Here is a 23,522-nt window from a genome sequence, read left to right as displayed (position 1 = left end):
TTCTTTAATTGTTGTTTGATTCCTGTGTGCATTATTTTGTCTCTGTTTGTGATTGTGTGCGGGTCGGGCCAAGGCTGGGAGCATCCCTGGGATTTCCTCCATAAAAATAAATAAATCACCGTCATCTTGACAGTGTGAATCTTAGTGGCACCGGACCGCTACAGATTTTGGCGAGCTGGGTAGGAGCTAGGTTTTTTTACACGTTTCCTTACGGTTCGATATCACTTACACCCACACAGAAGTCATGTCTGTTGAAAGCGTAGTGCACAGCGAAGAGCTTGAGCTAAGTGTGCTGCTGATTGATATGCGCCTGATTCCAAGGCCACGTCACGTAACAGTCAGAGCCCCTCTTGAGGAGGAGTTGAGCCTGCTAAATACCCTGTGTGTCTCCAGTCTGGAGCAGCCCGAGACCTGCAAGGGACGGGTTCTGCAAGACCTGATGCTATGCCTAGAGCAGTTAGAGACACGGGTTGATGACATCGCCCGCAGTTTTATCAATCAGGATGAGACCATCCACGACCTCATCGATGCCACTGCCACCCGAGTCTCCGGCGAAGCGGTTGTGAGGGTGCAGCATCTTGAACAGTCCTTCACGTGGTGTGTGCAGCACCTGGAAGCAAATATGAGAGAGGAGATCAGGAGGCAGGTGCAGCCACTAAGGCAGTTGAATCCTGTAGTGGGAGTGGGGAACGACTGGGGACAGTTGTCCTTGTCAGTTGCGGTGCCGCGGATGGTGTTTCGTAGGCTGGCCTCTCAGTGTGCACCCACGAACATTGTCGACTTTGTAGAGGTCGACTTGTTCGTGGAGCTGCATCCTCTGAATGGAGCCGAGCTGCGGGGATTCCTGAACACGGCACACAGCGGTCCGGCACGCTCTTGGTGGTTTGCTGAGCGGCACAAGTGCAACAACTGGGGGAGTTTCGCACTGCCTTTCTGAAAGCGTTCCTCTCAGATGAATACCAGGCAGAATACCAAAGCTCCGGACCTTTGTGCAAAAGCCATTGCAGAGTCTCAGGGACTTTGTCTTTGAATTCCGTATGTTGTGCCTGAAGTGCCAATCTGACATGCGTGAGGAAGAGATATTGTGCCGTGTCCTTGATGCATGTAACCCTCGGCAGCTACTCTGAGGGGAGTCATGAAATCGGTGGAGGAGTTGGTGAAGGTGGGGTCCCGAGTGGAAAAGGACTGGGCAGCTATCGGTATTAGTGGGTCTTGAAAGGGGCCCACGTCTCAAGAAGTCACCTGTTCCAAACCACGAGGTAAAGCCCCATTGGATCCCTGTGGCGATCTCACCTTGGTGCAAGCCACCTTGCCCCTCTTAGTGGTGCCTGTACAAGTGCGAGGAGTCACTGGACAGGCGATCATAGATACAGGGAGCAATTATACCCTTATGAAATACAGCTTGTGGGAAAAGCTTAAAGTGCCTCATGTGCAGTTAATGGAAAGTGCAAAAGTAAAATTCTTTCTCGTGGGTGGAAGGGCGCACAGGGCAAAGGGCAGGGTTCCTATGAGGCTCTGCTTACATGAGATGCACTGAGAGACAGAAGTTTACATCCTGGAAGATGACCACCTGTCAATGCCCTTATTACTAGGAATGGACTCTCTTATGTCAGTAGGTCTTACCATCCACCTGTTATGGCTGGAGTAAGAGTTGCCGGGGGGTGTGGTCCATCGGTTTGGGACGAAGGCTCAAAGTAATCTGGTTTGGCCTAACTTGAATTATTACCTCGCGCAGTTGGTGGACCAGCCCAGCCCAGTAGAGAAGGCAATTCTTGAACAGCCGGAGCTCGTTCAGCCACTGCTTAGGAAGTGGCGCTCTTTGTGGACTAGTCCTGCGGTGCTCGTTCTAAAGGCTAATGGGACCTACTGATTCTGTGTGTACTATCGAGAGCTGAACAAGAAGACCTTGGATGATGCTTACCCCATGCCACTCGTTCATGACATCTTGGAGTCTTTGCATGGGGCAGTGGTGTTCAGCTCCCTAGATTTGAAGTCCGGGTACTGGCAGGTGAGGATGGGGAAGAGTAGCATGGAGATGACTGCCGTCATCACCCCGGAGGGGTTGTTCCAGTTTCGGGTGATGCCCATTGGACTTAAAAACGCAGGGGCATTATTCCAACGGCGCAGGTCGTCCGGGGGCTCAGTGGGAAGACCTGCTTTGTTTACATAAATTACATCATTGTATTAGCCTCATCTGTCCAACAACATCTAAAGGACCTTGACCACATCTTCCAGTGACTGCGCAAGGCTCATCTTACACTCAACACCAAGAAGTGTAGATTTCTACAAGACCATCTGACCTTCCTCGGCCATGTGGTTTCGGCAGATGAGGTCCTGGTGGACCCAAAGAAAATTAAGTCCATTTTGGACTACCCTGCGCCCCACGAGGTAAAAAGTCTCCAACGCTTCCTGGGGATGGCTGGGTGGTTCCACAAATTTGTCCGCGGGTTTTCCGACATCGCTGCCCCATTGTTCCAGCTGCTGAGGAAGCGATCCCCTTGGGAGAGGTCGCCAGCTTGCCAGAACTCCTTTGAAAGACTCAAACAGTCACTGACATCACCACCAGTCCTGGCACAGCCTGATCCATCATTAACCTTTCAGGTCCACACTGACGCGAGTGACCTTGGGCTCGACGCCGTTCTCTCTCAAACGAGTCAAGGAGAGGAGAGGGTGGTGGCCTATGCCTTATGGTCACTAAAGGGCGTGAGTATAATTATTCCACCACCAAGACGGAATGGCTCGCTGTCGTGTGGGCCGTGGAGAAGTGGCGTCACTTCCTGGGGGGACTTCATTTGAAATCTATACTGACCACCAGGCTCTGACCTGGGAATTTAATTGCCCGAAGACCACATCTAGGCTAACCAGGTGGGTATTGCGCCTTCAACAATTCACGTTCAAGGTGTGCTATCGTAAGGGCTGTGCTAATGTTGTGCCCAATGCATTGTCATGGGTTCACGAGCCTGCACCGGTGGTATGTGCGGTATCAGTCTTTAACCCTTGGCCTGATCTTCTCCTGAACATGCAGGAAATTGTTCAGTCTCAAGCAGCCAGTCCTATATGTTGGGGGTTGAGAGAGGGCCCAGGGAGGAGGCCTGACCGCATACATTATAGGGAACTTCAAGGGGCACTCTGTCGCTGTATTTCAACAAAAGATTGGGGTTACCATTATCAGTTGGTAGTGCCAGAGACATATGTGGCCAAGTTCCTACAATATTACCATGATAGCCCGATCGGTAGTCACCTTGGATGCACAAACACTCTGTTTAAAATCCTGGAGGTGGCATGGTGGCCACCGATGCGCAAAAACATCTGGTCCTATGTCCAGACTTGTACCACCTGTCAGCGACACAAAACCCCACCTGGTCTCCCCTTGGGACAGCTTCAGCCAGTAACCATCACTACCCCGGGGTAGAGCCTAGGCATGGACCTAATGGGACCATTTCCTGCCAGTAGGGACCGGAAGACCTACCTGATGGTGGTAATGGACTATTTTACCCGATGAGTGGAGCTATTCCCTACAGCTAATGCCACAGCCAAGAAGATATGCTCCACCCTGAAGGACGAGATATTTACCCGATGGATGGTGCCAAAGAACATCATCACAGACCGGGGCCCGCAGTTTACAGGCTCAGTGGCCGAAGAATTTTGGAAACAATGGGGTGTGGTTCACCTGAAGACAACAGCGTACCATCCCCAATCTAATCGCATTGAGCGGGTGAACCGGACCCTGAAGACAATGATAGCATCCTTCGTCGGAGACCACCATCAGGATTGGACAAAGTGGCTGCCTGATCTACGGTTCACATTGAACACAGCGGTGCATGAGGTTACAGGTGAAACCCCTGCATTGTTAGCTTTAGGCAGACAACTAAATGGTCCGCTGGAAAGAATAATTGATCACAATCCACCCAAACCAGATACAGTAGAACCTCGGGTCACGAACGTTTCGGAACACATACAAATCGGGTTACGACCAAAAAGTTCACCAAACTTTTGCATCTGTTCACGACCACACATTTGGGTGACAAACAAGCCAGTTTTCTTTCCGGTTCGTACGTGCTGATGATTTCCGAACGTGTTCAGTCTCTCCCTGTGCATTCGCTGTGAACTCTTTGTGCTCTATTTTGTTTCCCTTCCGGTTCATACGCGCCGGTGATTTACGCACGTGTTCAGTCTCTCCCTGTACAGTACATTGTTCTTGGTCGGACATGCATCGCGCAGAGGGACTTTACCTCAAAACTGTAATCCCCTCTCCATCCAGCTTCCTGCTCACTTCCTTCATGCCAGAACTCGACTCATGCAAGGTTAGTTTTCTTGGTTGTTTATGGTTAGTTTTTGTATAAATTAAGGATTTTTCAAATGTTCATTTTTCCCCTGTGCTTAAAACTCATTAAAAAAAAAAAGTGTTTACAGTGAGCGGTTCGTAAGGCTGTAGTGTGAACTCTTGCAATGTTAGTTTTTTCTGTTCAAGGTTTTTCACAGCAATTCGTAAGGCTGTAGCATGAACTCTTGCAATGTTAGTTTTCTCTGTTCAAGGTTTTCTCAGTGTTATTCAATGTTTTTACATTTAGTTTACTATTACACTGTACATTTTATGGTATAATTAACTATTTTTGTGCTTAAAAATCTTTAAAAAAATATATTTACATACAGTTCGTACAGTGTGGAACGGATTAATTGTATTTACATACAATCCTATGGGGGAAATTACTTCGGGTCACGACCAAATCGGGTTGTGACTAGAGTTTTGGAACGAATTACGGTCGTGACCCGAGGTTCCACTGTACATCAATTCATGATCACTTACAAACCTTACAACAAATTACACAACGGGTGAAGGAGAGGATGGTGAGGTCCCAGTCCAGACAATCTCAATCGTATAACCAGAGACATAAGCTTTTACAATTCTCGGTTGGGGAGAGAGTCTGGATCAGGACTCATCCCCTCTCCAAAGCCTCAGATAAGTTCATGGCTAAACTGGCTCCAAAGTGGTTTGGCCCAGCAGCTATTGTCCAACAGAAGGGTCCGGTGACCTACGTAGTAGAGTGGGGATTGCAGGGGACTAAGATGGTAGACACGGTAAACATCTCAAACCTCAAGCCTTGGTTCGGCCGTACACCACGGCCTGGAGGTGGGGATTGTAGCAGTGCTACTATTAGTTGAAACCGCATCTCCCAGCAGTCCCTGCAGAGGCTGGTGTTGGTCAAAGGTGGTCAGAGTGGCTGAAAAGGAGGGCAGGTGTCCAAGGAAAAAAAGTGTTTTTTGTTGTATTTTGTGTACCTGTCTGGCTGCCTTCTGTTGTTTATCCATATTTAGTCATCGTGTCCTGGATTGTTTCATTGTTGGGGTCTGGATTGTCTTCTGTCTACCTGTGTGCTGAGGACTGATAGGGGGTCATGACCTTTCAGCAAGAAATGGAGTGCTCCTGAACCGTCCACCCGTCTTCACCATTTTCAGGGACTACCGGTAGGACTGTTTTTTCATTCCCTTACAACGTACAGATCTCTGGACTTACTATCATCATCATTCATTACATCCGGTGCTGTTTTCCATGGACTTTGCTGTGGAGGGTTGTTTGTGTTTATGTGTTTAATGTAATTTTGCAGAGCTGCTGCCTCGCAGTTAGGAGACCTGGGTTTGCTTCCCGGGTCCTCCCTGCGTGGAGTTTGCATGTTCTCCCCGTGTCTGCGTGGGTTTCCTCCAGGCACTCCGGTTTCCTCCCACAGTCCAAAGACATGCTGGTTAGGTGGATTGGCGATTCTAAATTGGCCCTAGTGTGTGCTTGGTGTGTGGGTGTGTTTGTGTGTGTCCTGCGGTGGGTTGGCACCCTGCCCGGGATTGGTTCCTGCCTTGTGCCCTATGTTGGCTGGGATTGGCTCCAGCAGATCCCCGTGACCCTGTGTTTGGATTCAGCGGGTTGGTAAATGGATGGATGGATGGATGTAATTTTGCCGTAGGGGTGCAGGGGTGGTATTGTTTCCATTTATTTCATTATATTCTTTAATTGTTGTTTGATTCCATTGTGCATTATTTTGTCTCTGTTTGTGAGTGTGTGCGGGTAGGGCCTAGGCTGGAAGCGTCCCTGGGATCTCCTCCATAAAAATAAATAAATCACCATCATCTTGTCGTTGTGAATCATAACGGCATTGGACCGCTATAATACTGATGGTTTCCTCATTGTGATTATGTAATCTTATTTCTATTTATTATTTATTTTATTTATGTTAATTTATTTTATTTCTATTTATGTTATTTATGTTAACTGTATTTTTTTTCTTCTTTTATTGTAAAGCACTTTGGCCACAGCATTCCTATGTTGTTTTAAATGTACTATATAAATAGTGGCTCTGAGGCTAAGGATCTGTGCTGGTATCCTAAAGGTTGCTGGTTCGAATCCCCGTCACTGCCAAAAGAGATCCTACTCTGCTGGGCCCTTGAGCAAGACCCTTAACATGTAATTGCTCCAGGAACGCTGTACAATGGCTGACCCTGCGCTCTGACCCCAAGAGGTAAGTGAAAACTAACAAATTTCTAATACAAGAAATTGTATAAGGCGAAATAAAGAACAAAAAAAAAAATTGACATTGACCAAACTGTAAAGCAGCATTGCTCCACCACCGCATTCTCACTTACTACAGTGCTAAAAATAGTGATATGCTAAAGATAGATACAGTATAATAACTGCTATTTGTAAAGTGTCTGTGGACTCGGTTTATCATAGACTTCATTTCAGCAAAAAAAACTGAAGGGAATGCTTCACTTCCCAAAACCTTTGGCACAAACAAAAGGAAAATATCACAATCAGAATTACGTTACATTGAGTCCTGGTGAAACTGAACGAAAATTTCAAAACTCACTTTGAAGACTTCAGACAGGGAAAGCTACTGTTGAATGACAATCCATTACCAGTAAAAGGTATCACAGAAGTCTCCACTGAAGCACAGAAAGTCTGTTGATGGATCAGCACTATTTCACTGCAAATTGAGTTGACTGACCTCCAACAATACCTTTCTCTGAAGGAACCTCACTGTGCTCCTCTGTTCTATGCTTATTTGCTAATTAGACTGCAGTTCTTTAGACTTTAGAATCAATAGAGTATTTGGTAAGTGGACCTTTAAGATTTATGTTTCAGTACCACTGGCATAATGTTAGAAATTCTAAGGAGAGTTTAAGTCTGTTGCACATTAAGCTTACCCAATTAATGCGCACAAAAGGGATTTATTTTTCCAGTATTTAGGTAATATTAGTAGCTTTTTTCCTCTTCTGTACTGTATTTTGTTTATGCAATGTTATAAAACACATTACTCATCATTAATCATGCTTTTTCATATTTTAAAATGCATTATTACAATTACTACAGCAGTAAATTTTTACTTCTTACCATTGCAACAGCAGGGGATTGCAGTAATTCCACTGGCGTCATTACTGTGAAGTAGGCAATATTGACCAGAACGTAGCTAACAGTCACTAAAGGAATACCAATTATAATGGCAAGAGGAAGATTCCTATAAGAAGAAATACAAATAAAACAATTTTCTCAATGCATTTGTCTATTATTGCTGAAAAAATTACATTTAGGCAATATATACTTTTTTAATTCTCTTATTTTAACCAGGAAGACATTATATATATATATATATATGTATACACACACACACATACATACACACACATATATATGTGTATATATATGTATATATTGTGTATACATACACAAATGCACACACATAGTACTAATTAATTAATAACCTGCAACCATTTCTAGCTTGGGTTGGTGGTAGGACTGGCACTCCAGCCACAGTAAAAAAAATCTCACACTGTTGCGCAGCTGCACTCAGGTCCCAATATGGGTGGTTTATCGTATAGTAGGTGCAGCAACTCGCTGTGTTAGTGTATGGTCCCAACGTCTTTCTCTCGATATAAAAATAAATCAATGCATAATACAAATTTGTTTGTAAGTAAGTTATCCTGCAGGTTCAGGGCAGGCTCATTCATGAGACAGGTTCCTGTTTGTCAAATCAAGTTTCTGTGAATCATATGATCTAATAACTTACTATAATATATATATATATATATATATATATATATATATATATATATATACACACACACACTGCCTGGCCAAAACAAAAGTCGCCACCTGGATTTAACTAAGCAAATAGGTACGAGCCTCCTATTGGATAATTACTGCATGGGCGATTATCTTTCAGCTGGCAACAAGTTATTTAATCCCAACTGGTGCAATGAGTTGCTTCTATTTCTTAAACAACCATGTCGAAAGACACATCTCGTGGTTGTGGAAAAGATGTTAGTCTGTTTGAGAAGGGTCAAATCATTGGCATGCATCAAGCAGAGAAAACATCTAAGGAGATTGCAGAAACTACTAAAACTGGGTTAAGAACTGTCCAACGCATTATTAAAAACTGGAAGGATAGTGGGGACCCATCGTCTTTGAGGAAGAAATGTGGCTGGAAAAAAATCCTGAATGATCGTGATTGGCAATCACTTAAACGTTTGGTGAAATCAAATCGAAGAAAAACAACAGTAGAACTCAGGTCTATGTTTAATAGTGAAAGTAACAGCATTTCCACATACACAATGCAAAGGGAACTCAAGGGATTGGGACTGAACAGCTGTGTAGCTGTAAGAAAACCATTAATCACTGAGGCAAACCGGAAAAAAAGGCTTCAATTTGCTAGGGAGCATAAAGATTGGACTCTGGAGCAATGGAAGAAGGTCAGTCCAGACCTTAACCCCATTGAGAATCTTTGGGATGTGCTGGAGAAGGCTTTGTGCAGCGGTCAGACTCTACCATCATCAATGCAAGATCTTGGTGAAAAATTAATGCAACACTGGATGGAACTAAATCTTGTGACATTGCAGAAGCTTATCAAAACAATGCCACAGTGAATGCGTGCCGTAATCAAAGCTAAAGGCGGTCAAACGAAATATTAAGAGTGTGTGACCTTTTTTTTTGGTGGTGACTTTTTTTTTGGCCAGGCAGTGTATATATATATATATATATATATATATATATATATATATATATAGTGACAGATTGAGGCACTGTTGTCCTCTTGAACCCTCTGACTTGACTCCAGACACCAGGTAAAAGTCCAATAATTATATTTATTCAGACAATACAGTGCACAAAGCACTTACACTCCACAATTCTCATATAATTAATAAACAATACTCCAATCAATAAACAATAACCAATCCTCCACTCCCAGACGCTTAGCCACCCTGCCTCCCAACTCAGCTCAACTTCTGGGATTTCCCATCGTCCTTTTATATTCCCTGACCCAGAAGTGGTTACAATACTACAGTCCATGATTCCTTATCACTTCCGGGTCAGATTAAAAGTCCTTTTCTTCAACCCGGAAGCACATCGTTCCTTCTGGTCATGTGATTATGACGCACTTCCGGGTTATAGGGAACGTAGCACTCTGTAAGCCTCCCTACAGCAGCTCCTGGTGGCCCCCATGGTATCCAGCAGGGTTGTTTATAAAAACTACACCGTCCATAATGCCCTACTGGAATTTGGGGACCTTCCATGCTGCTGGGAGGACTCCATCTAGTGGCCTGGAGGTGTGGACCGGAATATTCAGCCGGCCATTCCTCACAATATTATATATATATTATATATATATATACACACACACACACACAGTACTGTGCAAAAGTTTTAGGCAGGTGTGAAAAAATGCTGTAAACAAAGAATGCTTTCAAAAATGGAAGTGTTAATCATTTATTTTCAATCAATCAACAAAATGCAGTGAATGAACAAAAGAGAAATCTAAATCAAATCAATATTTGGTGTGACCACCCTTTGCCTTCAATAACAGCATCAATTCTTCTAGGTACACTTGCACACAGTTTTTGAAGGAACTCGGCTGGTAGGTTGTTCCAAACATCTTGGAGAACTAACCACAGATCTTCTGTGGATGTAGGCTTCCTCACATCCTTCTGTCTTTTCATGTAATCCCAGACACACTCGATGATGTTGAGATCAGGGCTCTGTGGGGGCCATACTATCACTTCCAGGACTTCTTGTTCTTCTTTACGCTGAAGATAGTTCTTAATGACTTTGGCTGTATGTTTGGGGTCGTTGTCCTGCTGCAGAATAAATTTGGGGCCAATCATACGCCTCCCTGATGGTATTGCATTATGGATAAGTATCTGCCTGTATTTCTCAGCATTGAGAACACCATTAATCCTGACCAAATCTCCAACTCCGTTTGCAGAAATGCAGCCCCAAACGTTCAAGGAACCTCCACCATGCTTCACTGTTGCTTGCAGACACTCATTATTGTACCGCTCTCCAGCCCTTCGATGAACAAACTGCCTTCTGTTACAGCCAAATATTTCAAATTTTGACTCATCAGTCCAGAGCACCTGCTGCCATTTTTCTGCACCCCAGTTCCTATGTTTTCATGCATACTTGAGTTGCTTGGCCTTGTTTCCACTTCGGAGGTATGGCTTTTTGGCTGCAACTCTTCCATGAAGACCACTTCTGGCCAGACTTCTCCGGACAGTAGATGGGTATACCTGGGTCCCACCGGTTTCTGCCAGTTCTTAGCTGATGGCACTGCTGGACATCTTCCGATTTCGAAGGGTAATAAGCTTGATGTGTCTTTCATCTGCTGCACTGTTTCCTTGGCCGACCACTGCGTCTACGATCCTCAACGTTGTCCGTTCCTTTGTGCTTCTTCAAAAGAGCTTGAACAGCACATCTTGAAACCCCAGTCTGCTTTGAAATCTTTGTCTGGGAGAGACCTTTCTGATGCAGTATAACTACCTTGTGTCTTGTTGCTGTGCTCAGTCTTGCCATGACATGAAACTGTCTTCCACAGCCTCACCTTGGTAGCAGAGTTTGGCTGTTCCTCGCCCAGTTTTAAGCCTCCTACACAGCTGTTTCTGTTTCAGTTAATGACTGTGTTTCAACCTACATGTGACATTGATGATCATTAGCACCTGTTTGGTATAATTGGTTGATCGTACACCTGACTATAATCCTACAAAATCCCTGACTTTGTGCAAGTGTACCTACAGTGCATCCGGAAAGTATTCACAGTGCATCACTTTTTCCACATTTTGTTACGTTACAGCCTTATTCCAAAATGGATTAAATTCATTTTTTTCCTCAGAACTCTACACACAACACCCCATAATGACGTGAAAAAAGTTTACTTGAGGTTTTTGCAAATTTATTAAAAATAAAAAAAACTGAGAAATCACATGTACATAAGTATTCACAGCCTTTGCTCAATACTTTGTCGATGCACCTTTGGCAGCAATTACAGCCTCAAGTCTTTTTGAATATGATACCACAAGCGTGGCACACCTATCCTTGGCCAGTTTCGCCCATTCCTCTTTGCAGCACCTCTCAAGCTCCATCAAGTTGGATGGGAAGCGTCGGTGCACAGCCATTTTAAGATCTCTCCAGAGATGTTCAATCAGATTCAAGTCTGGGCCCTGGCTGGGCCACTCAAGGACATTCACAGAGTTGTCCTGAAGCCACTCCTTTGATATCTTGACTGTGTGCTTAGGGTCATTGTCCTGCTGAAAGATGAACCGTCGCCCCAGTCTGAGGTCAAGAGTGCTCTGGAGTAGGTTTTCATCCAGGATGTCTCTGTACATTGCAGCAGTCATCTTTCCTTTATCCTGACTAGTCTCCCAGTTCCTGCCGCTGAAAAACATCCCCACAGCATGATGCTGCCACCACCATGCTTCACTGTAGGGATGGTTCCACGTTTCCTCCAAACATGACGCCAGGCATTCACACCAAAGAGTTCAATCTTTGTCTCATCAGACCAGAGAATTTTCTTTCTCATGGTCTGAGAGTCCTTCAGGTGCCTTTTGGCAAACTCCAGGCAGGCTGCCATGTACCTTTTACTAAGGAGTGGCTTCCGTCTGGCCACTCTACCATACAGGTCTGATTGGTGGATTGCTGCAGAGATGGTTGTCCTTCTGGAAGGTTCTCCTCTCTCCACAGAGGACCTCTGGAGCTCTGACAGAGTGACCATTGGGTTCTTGGTCACCTCCCTGACTAAGGCCCTTCTCCCCCGATCGCTCAGTTTAGATGGCCGGCCAGCTCTAGGAAGAGTCCCGGTGGTTTTGAACTTCTTCCACTTATGGATGATGGAGGCCACTGTGCTCATTGGGACCTTCAAAGCAGCAGAAATGTTTCTGTAACCTTCCCCAGATTTCTGCCTCGAGACAATTCTGTCTCGGAGGTCTACAGACAATTCCTTTAACTTCATGCTTGGTTTGTGTTCTGACATGAACTGTCAACTGTGGGACCTTATATAGACAGGTGTGTGCCTTTCCAAATCATGTTCAACCAACTGAATTTACCACAGGTGGACTGCAATTAAGCTGCAGAAACATCTCAAGGATGATCAGGGGAAACAGGATGCACCTGAGCTCAATTTCGAGCTTCATGGCAAAGGCTGTGAATACTTATGTACTGTACATGTGCTTTCTCAATTTTTTTATTTTTAATAAATTTGCAAAAATCTCAAGTAAACATTTTTCATGTTGTCATTATGGGGTGTTGTGTGTAGAATTCTGAGGGAAAAAATGAATTTAATCCATTTTGGAATAAGGCTGTAACATAACAAAATGTGGAAAAAGTGATGCGCTGTGAATACTTTCCGGATGCACTGTATAAGAATTGATGCTGGTTTGAAGGCAAAAGGTAGTAACACCAAATATTGATTCGATTTAGATTTTTCTTTTGTTCTCTCACTTTGCATTTTGTACACTGATAACAATAAACAATCATTATTTATATTTCTGAAAGCATTCTTTGTTTACAGCTTTTTTTCACACCTGCCTAAAACTTTGCACAGTACTGTATATATATATATATATATATATATATATATATATATATACGCTCCTCTAAAAAACGCTGAAAGTCTGCCTTCACATTGCTCCCTTGCTTGTCGGGCTTACTTGCGGCTGATCTATCGCGCGATCCACGCGGCACTTCACGTACTTAAAAGTCCGAACAGCACCTGTCAGAATTGGATTGTTTTGCTTTTCTCTCTCTCTCTCTCAGACCTTCCCTGCTCCTGGCGCGCCCTCCTTTGAAGAGGAAGATATGTTTGCATTCTTTTAATTGTGAGACGGAACTGTCATCTCCATCTTGTCAAGGAGCACGTTTAAACTTTTGAATTAGAGACATATGTTTGTTTGCAGTGTTTGAATAAGGTTCCTGTCTCTACAACCTCCTGTGTTTCTGTGCAAATCTGTGACCCAAGCGTGACAAGTGGTACCAGGAGTGGTGGCACAGATAAACGCCGAGGAGTTGTTTCAGATTGTTCAAAATGTCCCGCTTCCTCCCGACCCGGAGGATGATCCGGTTCCTGCTCTATCTACTAATTCCAAGGATGTGCTGACGAAGATGGGTCAGATGACCCTGAGACGTTTCTTTTAGCTTTTGAACATGCGGCGACTTTGCTTGGCTGGGACAAACGAAACTGGGCTGTCATCGTCACCCCTTTTTTGTCTGGGGATGCCTTAATTGCTTTACGGAATGTGCCTCGCGATAAACTTGGCGATTATGATTTCTTGAAACAGCAGGTTGTTTTACGAAATACTACCAGCTTTTTGTCTAAAGGTTTTGCACTTCATGATTGGAAACTGATCATGGACGGTCCCATTCGTGTGCAAATTCAAGATTTGATTCATAAAGTTCATTGCTGGTTTGAGGGAAACGAGATGGAGCGTGTTGTGGAAAAGGTTGTCATGAATATACCGCTGGCAGGGATACCTGCAGTTCTCCGAGATGAATTTCTTCGTCATGATGTTGAATCGTTGACGATCATAGCCAAACGTTTGGAAGGTTCTCAAACCGCTTGGAGAAAAAGTGGTGGATTTGCTGCTCCTTATGCTGTTCCGCAGCCTCTGAGAGAGCCTCTCTGAATGTGACTTCTCTGTATAATTTCTGCCCAACTCTGTAGCGGCAGAGATGCAGTATCCTTTCCATTCAGTTTGATCTGTAACCTTTTATAAAGCCAGCCAGGATGTAGCTGTTTCACTGTTCTGATCTCACTATTAAGAGATAATAGATATTCAGTCAGCTAAACTCCTCCCTTTATCAATATAACATCTTGGAGACTGGCTTGACGCCAGGTGTACAAATCTCCAGTTTAATAACAAAGAGCAGGTAGGAAACTACAAGTAAATAAACATAATGTTCAACACACAAACAACAAAATAGTTTGGTAACAACTTTAAAACTATAAGTAGTAGTATAGAACAGTAAAATTTTACATATATAAACTTAATGGTTATGCTACCGTAGGCTTTAACAAGATGGATGAACTTAGCTGCATGTATTTGTAGCAGGTACACTACTAACATTGGGAATGCATTGCCATAAGAAGGTTCAGGAAGGACCAATATCACAAAGAAAGCTTATTTGAACATAACAACAGTTTACAAAAATTGAAATGATTAATACTTAAGTATTTTGCCCATCTTAACAAACGTGATGACATTTTATACCTGTCCTGACTGTATATGACAAAAAAATCTGGAATCTTGGTCACTCCAAAAGAATATCTAAGAAGGAACACATCTATTTTAAACAGAGCCCAAGAAATGTAAATATCCAATCTTATTTCTTGTATCTGAATGGAGGCACCACTTTGTAGTCTTTAACACTAGAATTACCAGAGTCTACGAAAAAACTTGTAGATCCGGCCCACCTTAAAACCGTTCTCACCTCTCTTTTGTCTTCTAAATGTGCCGATTAAGAGGAGCAGCGAGCAGCCGGCTATTCCATCCCCCACCGTCGCAGAACGTTCACTAAGTTTTCCCAGCTCATGCCTTGTTTGATTATCTGGGAGTGACTGAACTGCTGGAGTTTTAGAATGGAAATAATAGATCGCTATTTGGAATACATGCATTTCATGCGTGTTCCGTTTCTACAGTAATCTGTGTAAACACATTGCTAAAACAGAAACTTTTTCAAATTTTAGTAATAAATGTTATAAAATGTAGGCATAAACTATAGAATCTGTGAAGCCTGAAGTCCAAACATCAAATAAACACTTTTACAAAAGGTTCAAGGATGATACAACAGCTTCCGTGACTTAACGCTACGGTTTGCTGACTTGGAGCACAGCTGCCCTACCGTGCCACAGAGACGTGAGTTCGATTCCCAGCTTTGAAGAAAGTGTTTTTTTTTCCTCAAACGGACATTTAATTTATAACTTGGTATGCACTGTAAATCTTTAACTTTAAAATGTCAATCGCGGTTATTTCTGTTGATTAATTCATGTTTTTTTACTTAGAGTCAGAACAGGAGCTTTCTCAGCTTATTCAGCTTCTGATCTGACTCAAACAGCGCCAGTATAACTTCACACCCGATCTGACGCTGTTCGTTTTCAAATAATATTGCATTACTTCGACGATGTTTTCTGATTGGTACTATTCGCGTCATAAAATGATTTCTTCAAAGTACACTGCAGAGCTTTAGCGCGTCTTTATGTGAAAACAGCATCAGATGGGGAGTGCCTGATGATTGCATATAGCGCTGAAGTTACTGCTCTTTACTATGCTTTCCTCTGCATGACCTGGAGTACAAAAGAAACAGCATACAGCAACACGTGGGGACTGGCAATATTGGGGGGAAAAAAACATGCGGTCGTATGTATCGTGATACACTGCAGAACTATAGCGCGTCTTTATGTGAAAACAGCAGTGTCAGGTGGGGGGCGGTAGGGATGGATCCTGAACGCGACTGAGACAATGAAAAGTGAATTTAAAAAAAAAATAAAGCTAACCTTTACAAATATCATAAATTACACTGGCTGTTACAGACTGAAATCAAATGTATCTTTTTATTCTAAAATAGTGAAAATAAGAACACTTCTCAAAAGGGAGTTGTGCAGGATTGAACTCATGACCTTCAGTTTCCCAGTCAGCGACTGATACTGTTGCGCCACGGAAGCAGTGATAGCTAATTCATGTCAATATCTCACACTAAGGCGGCTTTTTTTGGCGGTGGCTTTTTTTTTGTACCTTTTGTGAAAGTGTGTCTTTGATATTTGGACTTCAGGCTTCATACATTATATAGTTATGCCTACATTTTGTCATTTGCTACTAGAATATATAAAACGTTTTTGTTTTAACAATGTGTTTACACAGATTACTGTAGAAATGCAACACATATGAAATGCGTGTGTTTCAAATAACAATCTATTATTTCTACTCTAAAACTCCACTTCACTCCCAGATAATCAATCAAGGCATGAGCTGGGAAAAGCTCGTTTACGTTCTAAGTCGTTGGGGGGATGGAATAGCCGGCTGCTGGCAGCTTGTCTTTATCAGTACATTTAGATGACAAAAGACGCTGGCAGAGAGGTGAGAACGGTTTTAAGAAGCGATTTAAGGTGGGCCGGATCTACGAGTTTTTTCGTAGGCTCTGGTAATTCTAGTGTTAAACACCTTACTCTCTCAAATGATATAATTTTAAAACCATTTACCTAAAAATGCATTTATTTTTCTGTAATACAGTGATCCCTCGCTATATCGCGCTTCGCCTTTCGCGGCTTCACTCCATCGCGGATTTTATATGTAAGCATATTTAAATATATATCGCGGATTTTTCGCTGCTTCGCGGGTTTCTGCGGACAATGGGTCTTTTAATTTCTGGTACATGCTTCCTCAGTTGGTTTGCCCAGTTGATTTCATACAAGGGACGCTATTAGCAGATGGCTGAGAAGCTAACCAGCTTACTTTCTCTCTCTCTCTCTCTCTCTCTTGCGCTGACGTAGGGGGGTGTGAGCAGGGGGGCTGTGTGCAGCTGCTTCCTGAAGGACATGCTGCACTGTGCTTCGCATACTTAAAAGCTGAAAGGGCACGTATTGATTTTTGACTTTGTTTTTCTGTGGCTCTCTCTCTCTCTCTTCCTGCTCCTGACAGAGGAGGTGTGAGCTGCCGCCTTCAACAGCTTTGTACCGGCGGTGCTTCGCATACTTAAAAGCCAAAAAGCCCTATTGATTTTTTTTTTGACTGCTTGCTTTGCACTCCTTTGAAAAGGAAGATATGTTTGCATTCTTTTAATTGTGAGACAGAACTGTCATCTCTGTCTTGTCATGGAGCACAGTTTAAACTTTTGAAAAAGAGACAAATGTTTGTTTGCAGTGTTTGAATAACGTTCCTGTCTCTCTACAACCTCCTGTGTTTCTGCGCAAATCTGTGACCCAAGCATGACATTCTAAAAATAACCATATAAACATATGGTTTCTACTTTGCGGATTTTCCTATTTCGCGGGTGGCTCTGGAACGCAACCCCCGCGATGGAGGAGGGATTACTGATACTAGCTGTCCACTGCGGCTCTACCCATGTAGTAGTGAAACAGGGCAAACTTTAAATATCAATAAAAAAAATGTATAGAAAAAGATAATAAATATATAGAGATATACTGTAGATGTCTCTGTCACTCCTTTAATTTTCACAGAGAGAACAATTATGCATTAAAATTAAAAACCAGGAAAACATTCAACAGTTTAATAACTCCACTTGAAATTTATCTACATTATATTTGCAGTGTAGAACAAAATTAAGAAAAGACTATTTAAGACAGACAATTGACAATGAAGGTCTCCATGTAAGCTGGATTGTTTCAACCTTTGTTCAATACAATTTTTTAAAGTTTTTTTTTTTTTCTTTTACTGAGAACTCAAAAGTTTAGACCTTCATTTTCATTCCTGCTGATCATTACTCATTTTGTAACATAATAAATTAATGCCATTAACAGAACTTTCCCCTCTATTGAACAAGGTTCCAGAAATAATGTAAAAATAATTTCAAATATTTCGAATGATAGAATTCACTATAATAGAAGTTAGAGCAGCCACATTTATATTTAGCATGGTGTTTCCTTAATCTAAAAATTATGTTATGTTCTCTTTCTTTTAAACATCGAATCCTGAATCATATATTATAAAATTTTTACTTTTTCTAAAAGGAAATATGAACATAATAATATAAACAGGAAATCGGCTTCTTGTCTCGTGATGACAAGAAGGCATATTAACTTCTTTTAGGGTTACAGGTTTAATCAACGTTACTAGTTTTGCAATGAAAGCAATGTGACAGGGGATGGATGTTGAATGCTGGGGGTGTGGTCGTGGAAGGCAGAGTCTGAAATCTGCAGCTGCATAAAATTGGCATAAAATGATGAATGCCAAACCACTACTTCATTGTAAGCATCTCAATTTGTTACCTCAGCTGGAGGATCTCCTCTCTGAGAGACATGTTTTTATCAAGCGCCAGGTCGACAACTTCTGGATCCAGAGTTGAAGCGTAATTGCAGTTGTGGAGAACTGTATGATTCTCCTCCTCCTCATCTTGTGCGTCATCCTCTGTTGATCGATTTCTCCTCTCCTAAACCCCTGGGGCCTCATGTATAAACAGTGCATACACACAAAAATGTTGCGTACGCCCGTTTCCACACTCACATCGTGATGTATAAAAACTAAACTTGGAGTAAAGCCATGCACATTTTCATGCCAGCTCAAACCCTTGTGTACACAAGTTTTCCGCTCGGTTTTGCAAACTGGCGGCACCCAGCATCAAAGCAGTGCTATTGTTCCTGTGTGGTTTCCCTTTATTTTTTAGATTCACATGGCTTTATCAAATACACTGAAATTAACTGCATATTGTTTTTAAGTTCAAGGCATCTGATTGTAATCAACCTGTAACCATATAATGGTGCACCGAATAGCCAAACTATTCCAAATACCATAGCCACTTTAGCGTTGTTACTCTCAGAGCAACACTTGGAGTATTTTAACCTACTGTGTCTGAGTGTGGAATCACAGCTATACAGCAGCTGATCGGAAAGCTCTATGGTAGATTGTGTCAAGAGTGAGGAGAAAAATCAGGATACAGTTTCTAGCACACGCTGCCTCAGCCATAGATACAGTCTATTTGAACTTCTCCCATTTGCAAACACTTCAGAGCCTTTCCTGTACGGACCCCGTGGTTCAGAAACAATTTCATTCCAAGAGCTATAAATGCGCTCAATCAGTCCATCAAGTGGTCCCAGTAGAACTGTTTGTACTTATAAGTACAGTTGCCTCACTGTAAACTCGCATTACAGTTGTAATATTGCACAACCTGAGCCACTTATGCTTTCATATTGTATATTTTTCACTGTTTTTTATCCTATTATTATTATTATTATTAATATTATTATTATTATTGTTATTATTATTGTGGTTGTTGTTATTTTACCATTTTATAGGAAAATAAGTTTAGGAAAGATTTGCATATTGAATCTCATTGTAACTTACAATAACAATAAAGGAATTCAATTCAATTCAATAGAAGGCATTATCTGCCTATTTACAGATAATGACGACTGGCTTCTAAATCGATTTAGATTTCCAGGCGCTATATTCTTAATATTATTTTTAAGATGAAATGCAGTATATGTATCACATTATACAAATACATTTTTAACTTCATTTAAATAATGTATATTGTTAATGATTAAATATGTGAGGATTCGGTGGTGCAGTGGTAGCGATCTGCTGCGCCCTGTTCAGGGATTGCTCCTGCCTTGCGCTGTATGCTTGCTGGGACTGGCGTGACTCTGGATGGACAGATGGATGGAATAATTAAACATTTACTACGAAGATATTTCAATGTTCCTTAAAGGTTTTGAAGAATCAGCGTTCTAAGCTTACAGATGGCTTAACATTTATTAAAGAGCTGATTGTGTGGCGACTGGTTATTTGAAGAAAGAAAATTAAGGACAAGAATCAGGGATAAGTACATTTGAAAGAGACAGTACTGCTGTAATAAATTATTTTATTGAGGGTCGTGCATGGTGCAGCAGGAGGCAGGAACAATCTCTAGAAGGGGCGCCAGCTCGTCGCTACCACTGTGCCAACGTGCCTCAATGTTTTATACATGCTTTAATTTCTATCATCATGAAAATGATATCAAGTATACATCTCAGTATTTAAATTGTTCTGAGAGCTGTAACATCATGAATGTAATGTATTCTGTGTCCTGTTGGTGTAAGAGAAAGCCTATTTAAGAAGCACATAGTAATTCACACACATAAAGAGTACATAGAATACAAAGCATTTAAAATGCTACTTTAATTACAACGGGATTTGAGAAACTAGTAAATTAAACAATTTTAAGATGAAGTTAATGACATTCTACTTTAATGACAAAATAAACTACGTGACTGGAAATTTCAACCTTTTTTTCCACACTGTGTCCCAGTTTTTTTTCCTTTTCTCTGTACCCTAATACACTTCCATATGACACTCTGATGGTGGCTATGACTCATCTTTTCATGGAGACTTTGTTATCTGACCACTTCTTATTTATTTCAGGCACTGTGCGACTTTCTAAAATTTAACATTATGAGTTTCTCTGCCACTCTGTTACTCGATCAACTTACTTTTGTTGTTTATATCACTGCTTAAACCAACATATAGTATGTTTTTCCTTGCCTCTGCTTAGTATTCACTGAAATTCTTCTTTTCCTCTGTGCTTTTGCCACTGCCTTTTCAAACATAAACAATAAAACATAAACAAAATATAAAGGACTATTTATATTGATTTGCATATTCAAAGAGGCGTAATTCTGTGAGGAGTTTGGGTGGGGCATCAAGCATGTGCACGAGCGTTACTTTTCATGCTGACCGGGATTTATGGAGCGGAAGAACACAGAAGTTGCCGTACACACAGATTCATGCATCAGGATTTTTTTTGTGCGTACACACATTTCTGCTTTTGTCCGTACACCATGTTCATTTTAATTATAACACCAACACACCAAGACAGGTATGGAAAAAGAAGACAAAAGAGAAAATGAAATGACTGCTACTAATTTAATTTAATTTTTAAAATTTTCAAAAATGTTTGTGGAAAATGAAATTGCAAGGGGTATTATTTCATTTTATTTTTAATTTATGCTGTTTCCTTATGCATAGACTTTGAAAAATAAATGAAAAAAGAGAGATTACATTTTTATTTTGTAATTTTAATTTACATTTCTTTTTTTGAAGAAAATACCTCCCACATGTAAACAGACCAATCAATGCAAATGTGCCACTACACCAGTGTAGGTCTTGTTTATCGTTCATGGCTGTTTTATTCTGCATCTGCCCAATGAAAGAAGTCCATGACATTCGCCTGGGTGATTATTGTTACTTTTGGTTTGCTTGAGAGTTTACTGTATTAATGGTAACTGAACAAACTGGAGATTGAAGGGATGTAAGTAATTATCTCCTGATTTGACACAAAGCAAGCAGACTTGGGAATGTAAATATGCCTCCAAATATATTAGAAAGAAGTTACTTAAGTAAATAAATAAATTAAATAAATTATATGGCCGACATTCATTTTCATGTTAGTATTGATTTTGGGAAATGTGTGAGTTTTGTCAGCACTGCAAAGGAGAAAAATTGAGCTTACAGGGTACAAATATATCGATTATAATGTTGACACATAACACAGATTAGAAACAGTAACATAAATTACCATTTATTAATATTATTTTATTAATATTATTAATATTAATGACTAGCAAAATACCCGCGCTTCACAGCGGAGAAGTAGTGTGTTAAAGAGGTTATGTAAACATATATATACATATACATATATATACATATCTACATATACACATATCTACATATACATATATACATACCCCTGTGTGTATATATATATATATATATATATATATATATATATATATATATATATATATATATATATACACACATATACACATCCACATATATATATACACATATCAACATATATATACACATACATATATACACATACATAAACACACACATATACATATATACATACATACATAGTGCGTTGTAACACGGGCTGTGATTGTTACATGGGAGGGAGACGACAAATCACAGCTTCCCGCTTTCGAATCGGGCCTGTGATTGGTGCTTTGACTGATGCCTAGATCCCACAGTATGTCCCCTTAGGACAGGCGTTAGGCAAGTGTAATTGAATAGTGGTGCTGCAAGTTTAGCTTTACACCTGTTTTTAAGGCTTATTGACTGAAAGGGGCTTTCATGAAAAAACTTAGGGCTTTGCTACAGGATACACCCTCCACAAGTTAAGGAAGTAAAAATAAAGGTATATATTTCTTGTTTATTTAAACCTTTTAAGTTTGTACGCGGGTGGCATGGTGGTGCAGTGAAAGGTGCCAGTTAGGAGACCCGGGTTCGCTTCCCTGCGTGGAGTTTGAATGTTCTCCCTGTGTATGTCTGGGTTTCCTCCGGGTACTCCGGTTTCCTCCCACAGTCCAAAGACATGCAGGTTAGGTGCATTGGCGATTCTAAATTGTCCCTGGTGTGTGGGTGTGTGCGCCCTGCGGTGGGCTGGCACCTTGCCCGGGGTTTGTTTCCTGCCATGTGCCCTGTGTTGGCAGGGATTGGCTCCTGTATTTAGGATATAGCGGGTTGGATAATGGATGGATGGACATTTGTATGCATAGCCCCATTTGCCCGTTTTCGTTTTTTTTCATTCTTCAGTAATATTTCAGCAAACCCGGAGCTTTGTGTATTGTAAGCATACAATACAACTGATAATATGTTGCGCTTATTTATCTGGTGTACCGACATTTTTGCGCGTTTAACGGCTGAAATCTAACGTGGTTTGTGCCCTTCAGAATGAAAACAGTTTGCATTTACCTTTTTAATAAAAAGCGAGCTTTTAAGCCTGAAAAATCACCCCGTAAATGTACACGTTTAATTCTTTATCACTTCAAACAACTGAACTATCCAAAACATTTCAGGCATACATCCAGCATTCAAACTATGTATAAAAAGCACAACTGTTAAAGGAATTCAGCATTTCTTAATTGAAAATGTTGCTTTAATCCTCAACATGTCTCAATGAGTCGTTCTGGTGGTTTTACTTGACGTTTTGATCTTCTGGTTAATTGTGTTTGCAGTTGAGATGTTCTTTCCTGATTTATACTTGTTTTCTCATTAATATTTGTTTCACTGGTGTTAGTGTTCTGATTAGAGTTTATTGGTCCTTTGATGTCTCGACGGTTTCTTCTTAGAACAGCTCCTATTACGCAATTCCGTCACATACGGGTCTATTGTTTCTCCGCTTTTCTGGAAACATGTAAAAAACTTGTGCCGCTCAAATGTCACATTGCGCTTTGGGTTGCAATACGTTTCGAATTTTTCAACTATTTTGTTCAATTTCATATTGTCTCCATGTTATTCAAACTGAAAATTGTTATACACCTCTAGCGCCTCTTCGCCAATTACATGTAGAAGCATAGACGCTTTCATTTTTTCACTTTTCCTATCTGCTTCAATCGCAGCAAGATACAACTCAAATCTCTGTTTAAATCTTTTCCAATTTTCAGCTACATTTCCCTTTAACTGGAGATTTGGTGGGGGCTGTAATCCTTCCATATTTTTTTTTCTCTTTTGCTAGAACATCTTAGCGCTTTCTGACCACGTTTTCGGGTTACTCA

At 41.3% G+C, this 23,522-nt stretch overlaps 1 protein-coding gene across 1 annotated transcript in view; it reads right to left on the bottom strand.

Moving 5' to 3' along the window:
- slc7a9 (solute carrier family 7 member 9) overlaps positions 1 to 23,522 on the bottom strand; it is a 294,481-nt gene that overhangs the window by 62,518 nt on the left and 208,441 nt on the right. The window contains exon 8 of the mRNA XM_028810064.2: positions 7,382 to 7,505. Within this exon, the coding sequence (XP_028665897.1) occupies positions 7,382 to 7,505 (124 nt within the window). The remainder of the gene's footprint in view (positions 1 to 7,381; positions 7,506 to 23,522) is intronic.

Source organism: Erpetoichthys calabaricus, chromosome 9 (assembly GCF_900747795.2).
Source record: "Erpetoichthys calabaricus chromosome 9, fErpCal1.3, whole genome shotgun sequence".
Lineage (NCBI taxonomy): Eukaryota > Metazoa > Chordata > Cladistia > Polypteriformes > Polypteridae > Erpetoichthys > Erpetoichthys calabaricus.
Note: the sequence above shows the minus strand (reverse complement) of the source record. Positions and strands in the feature narration are given on the sequence as shown.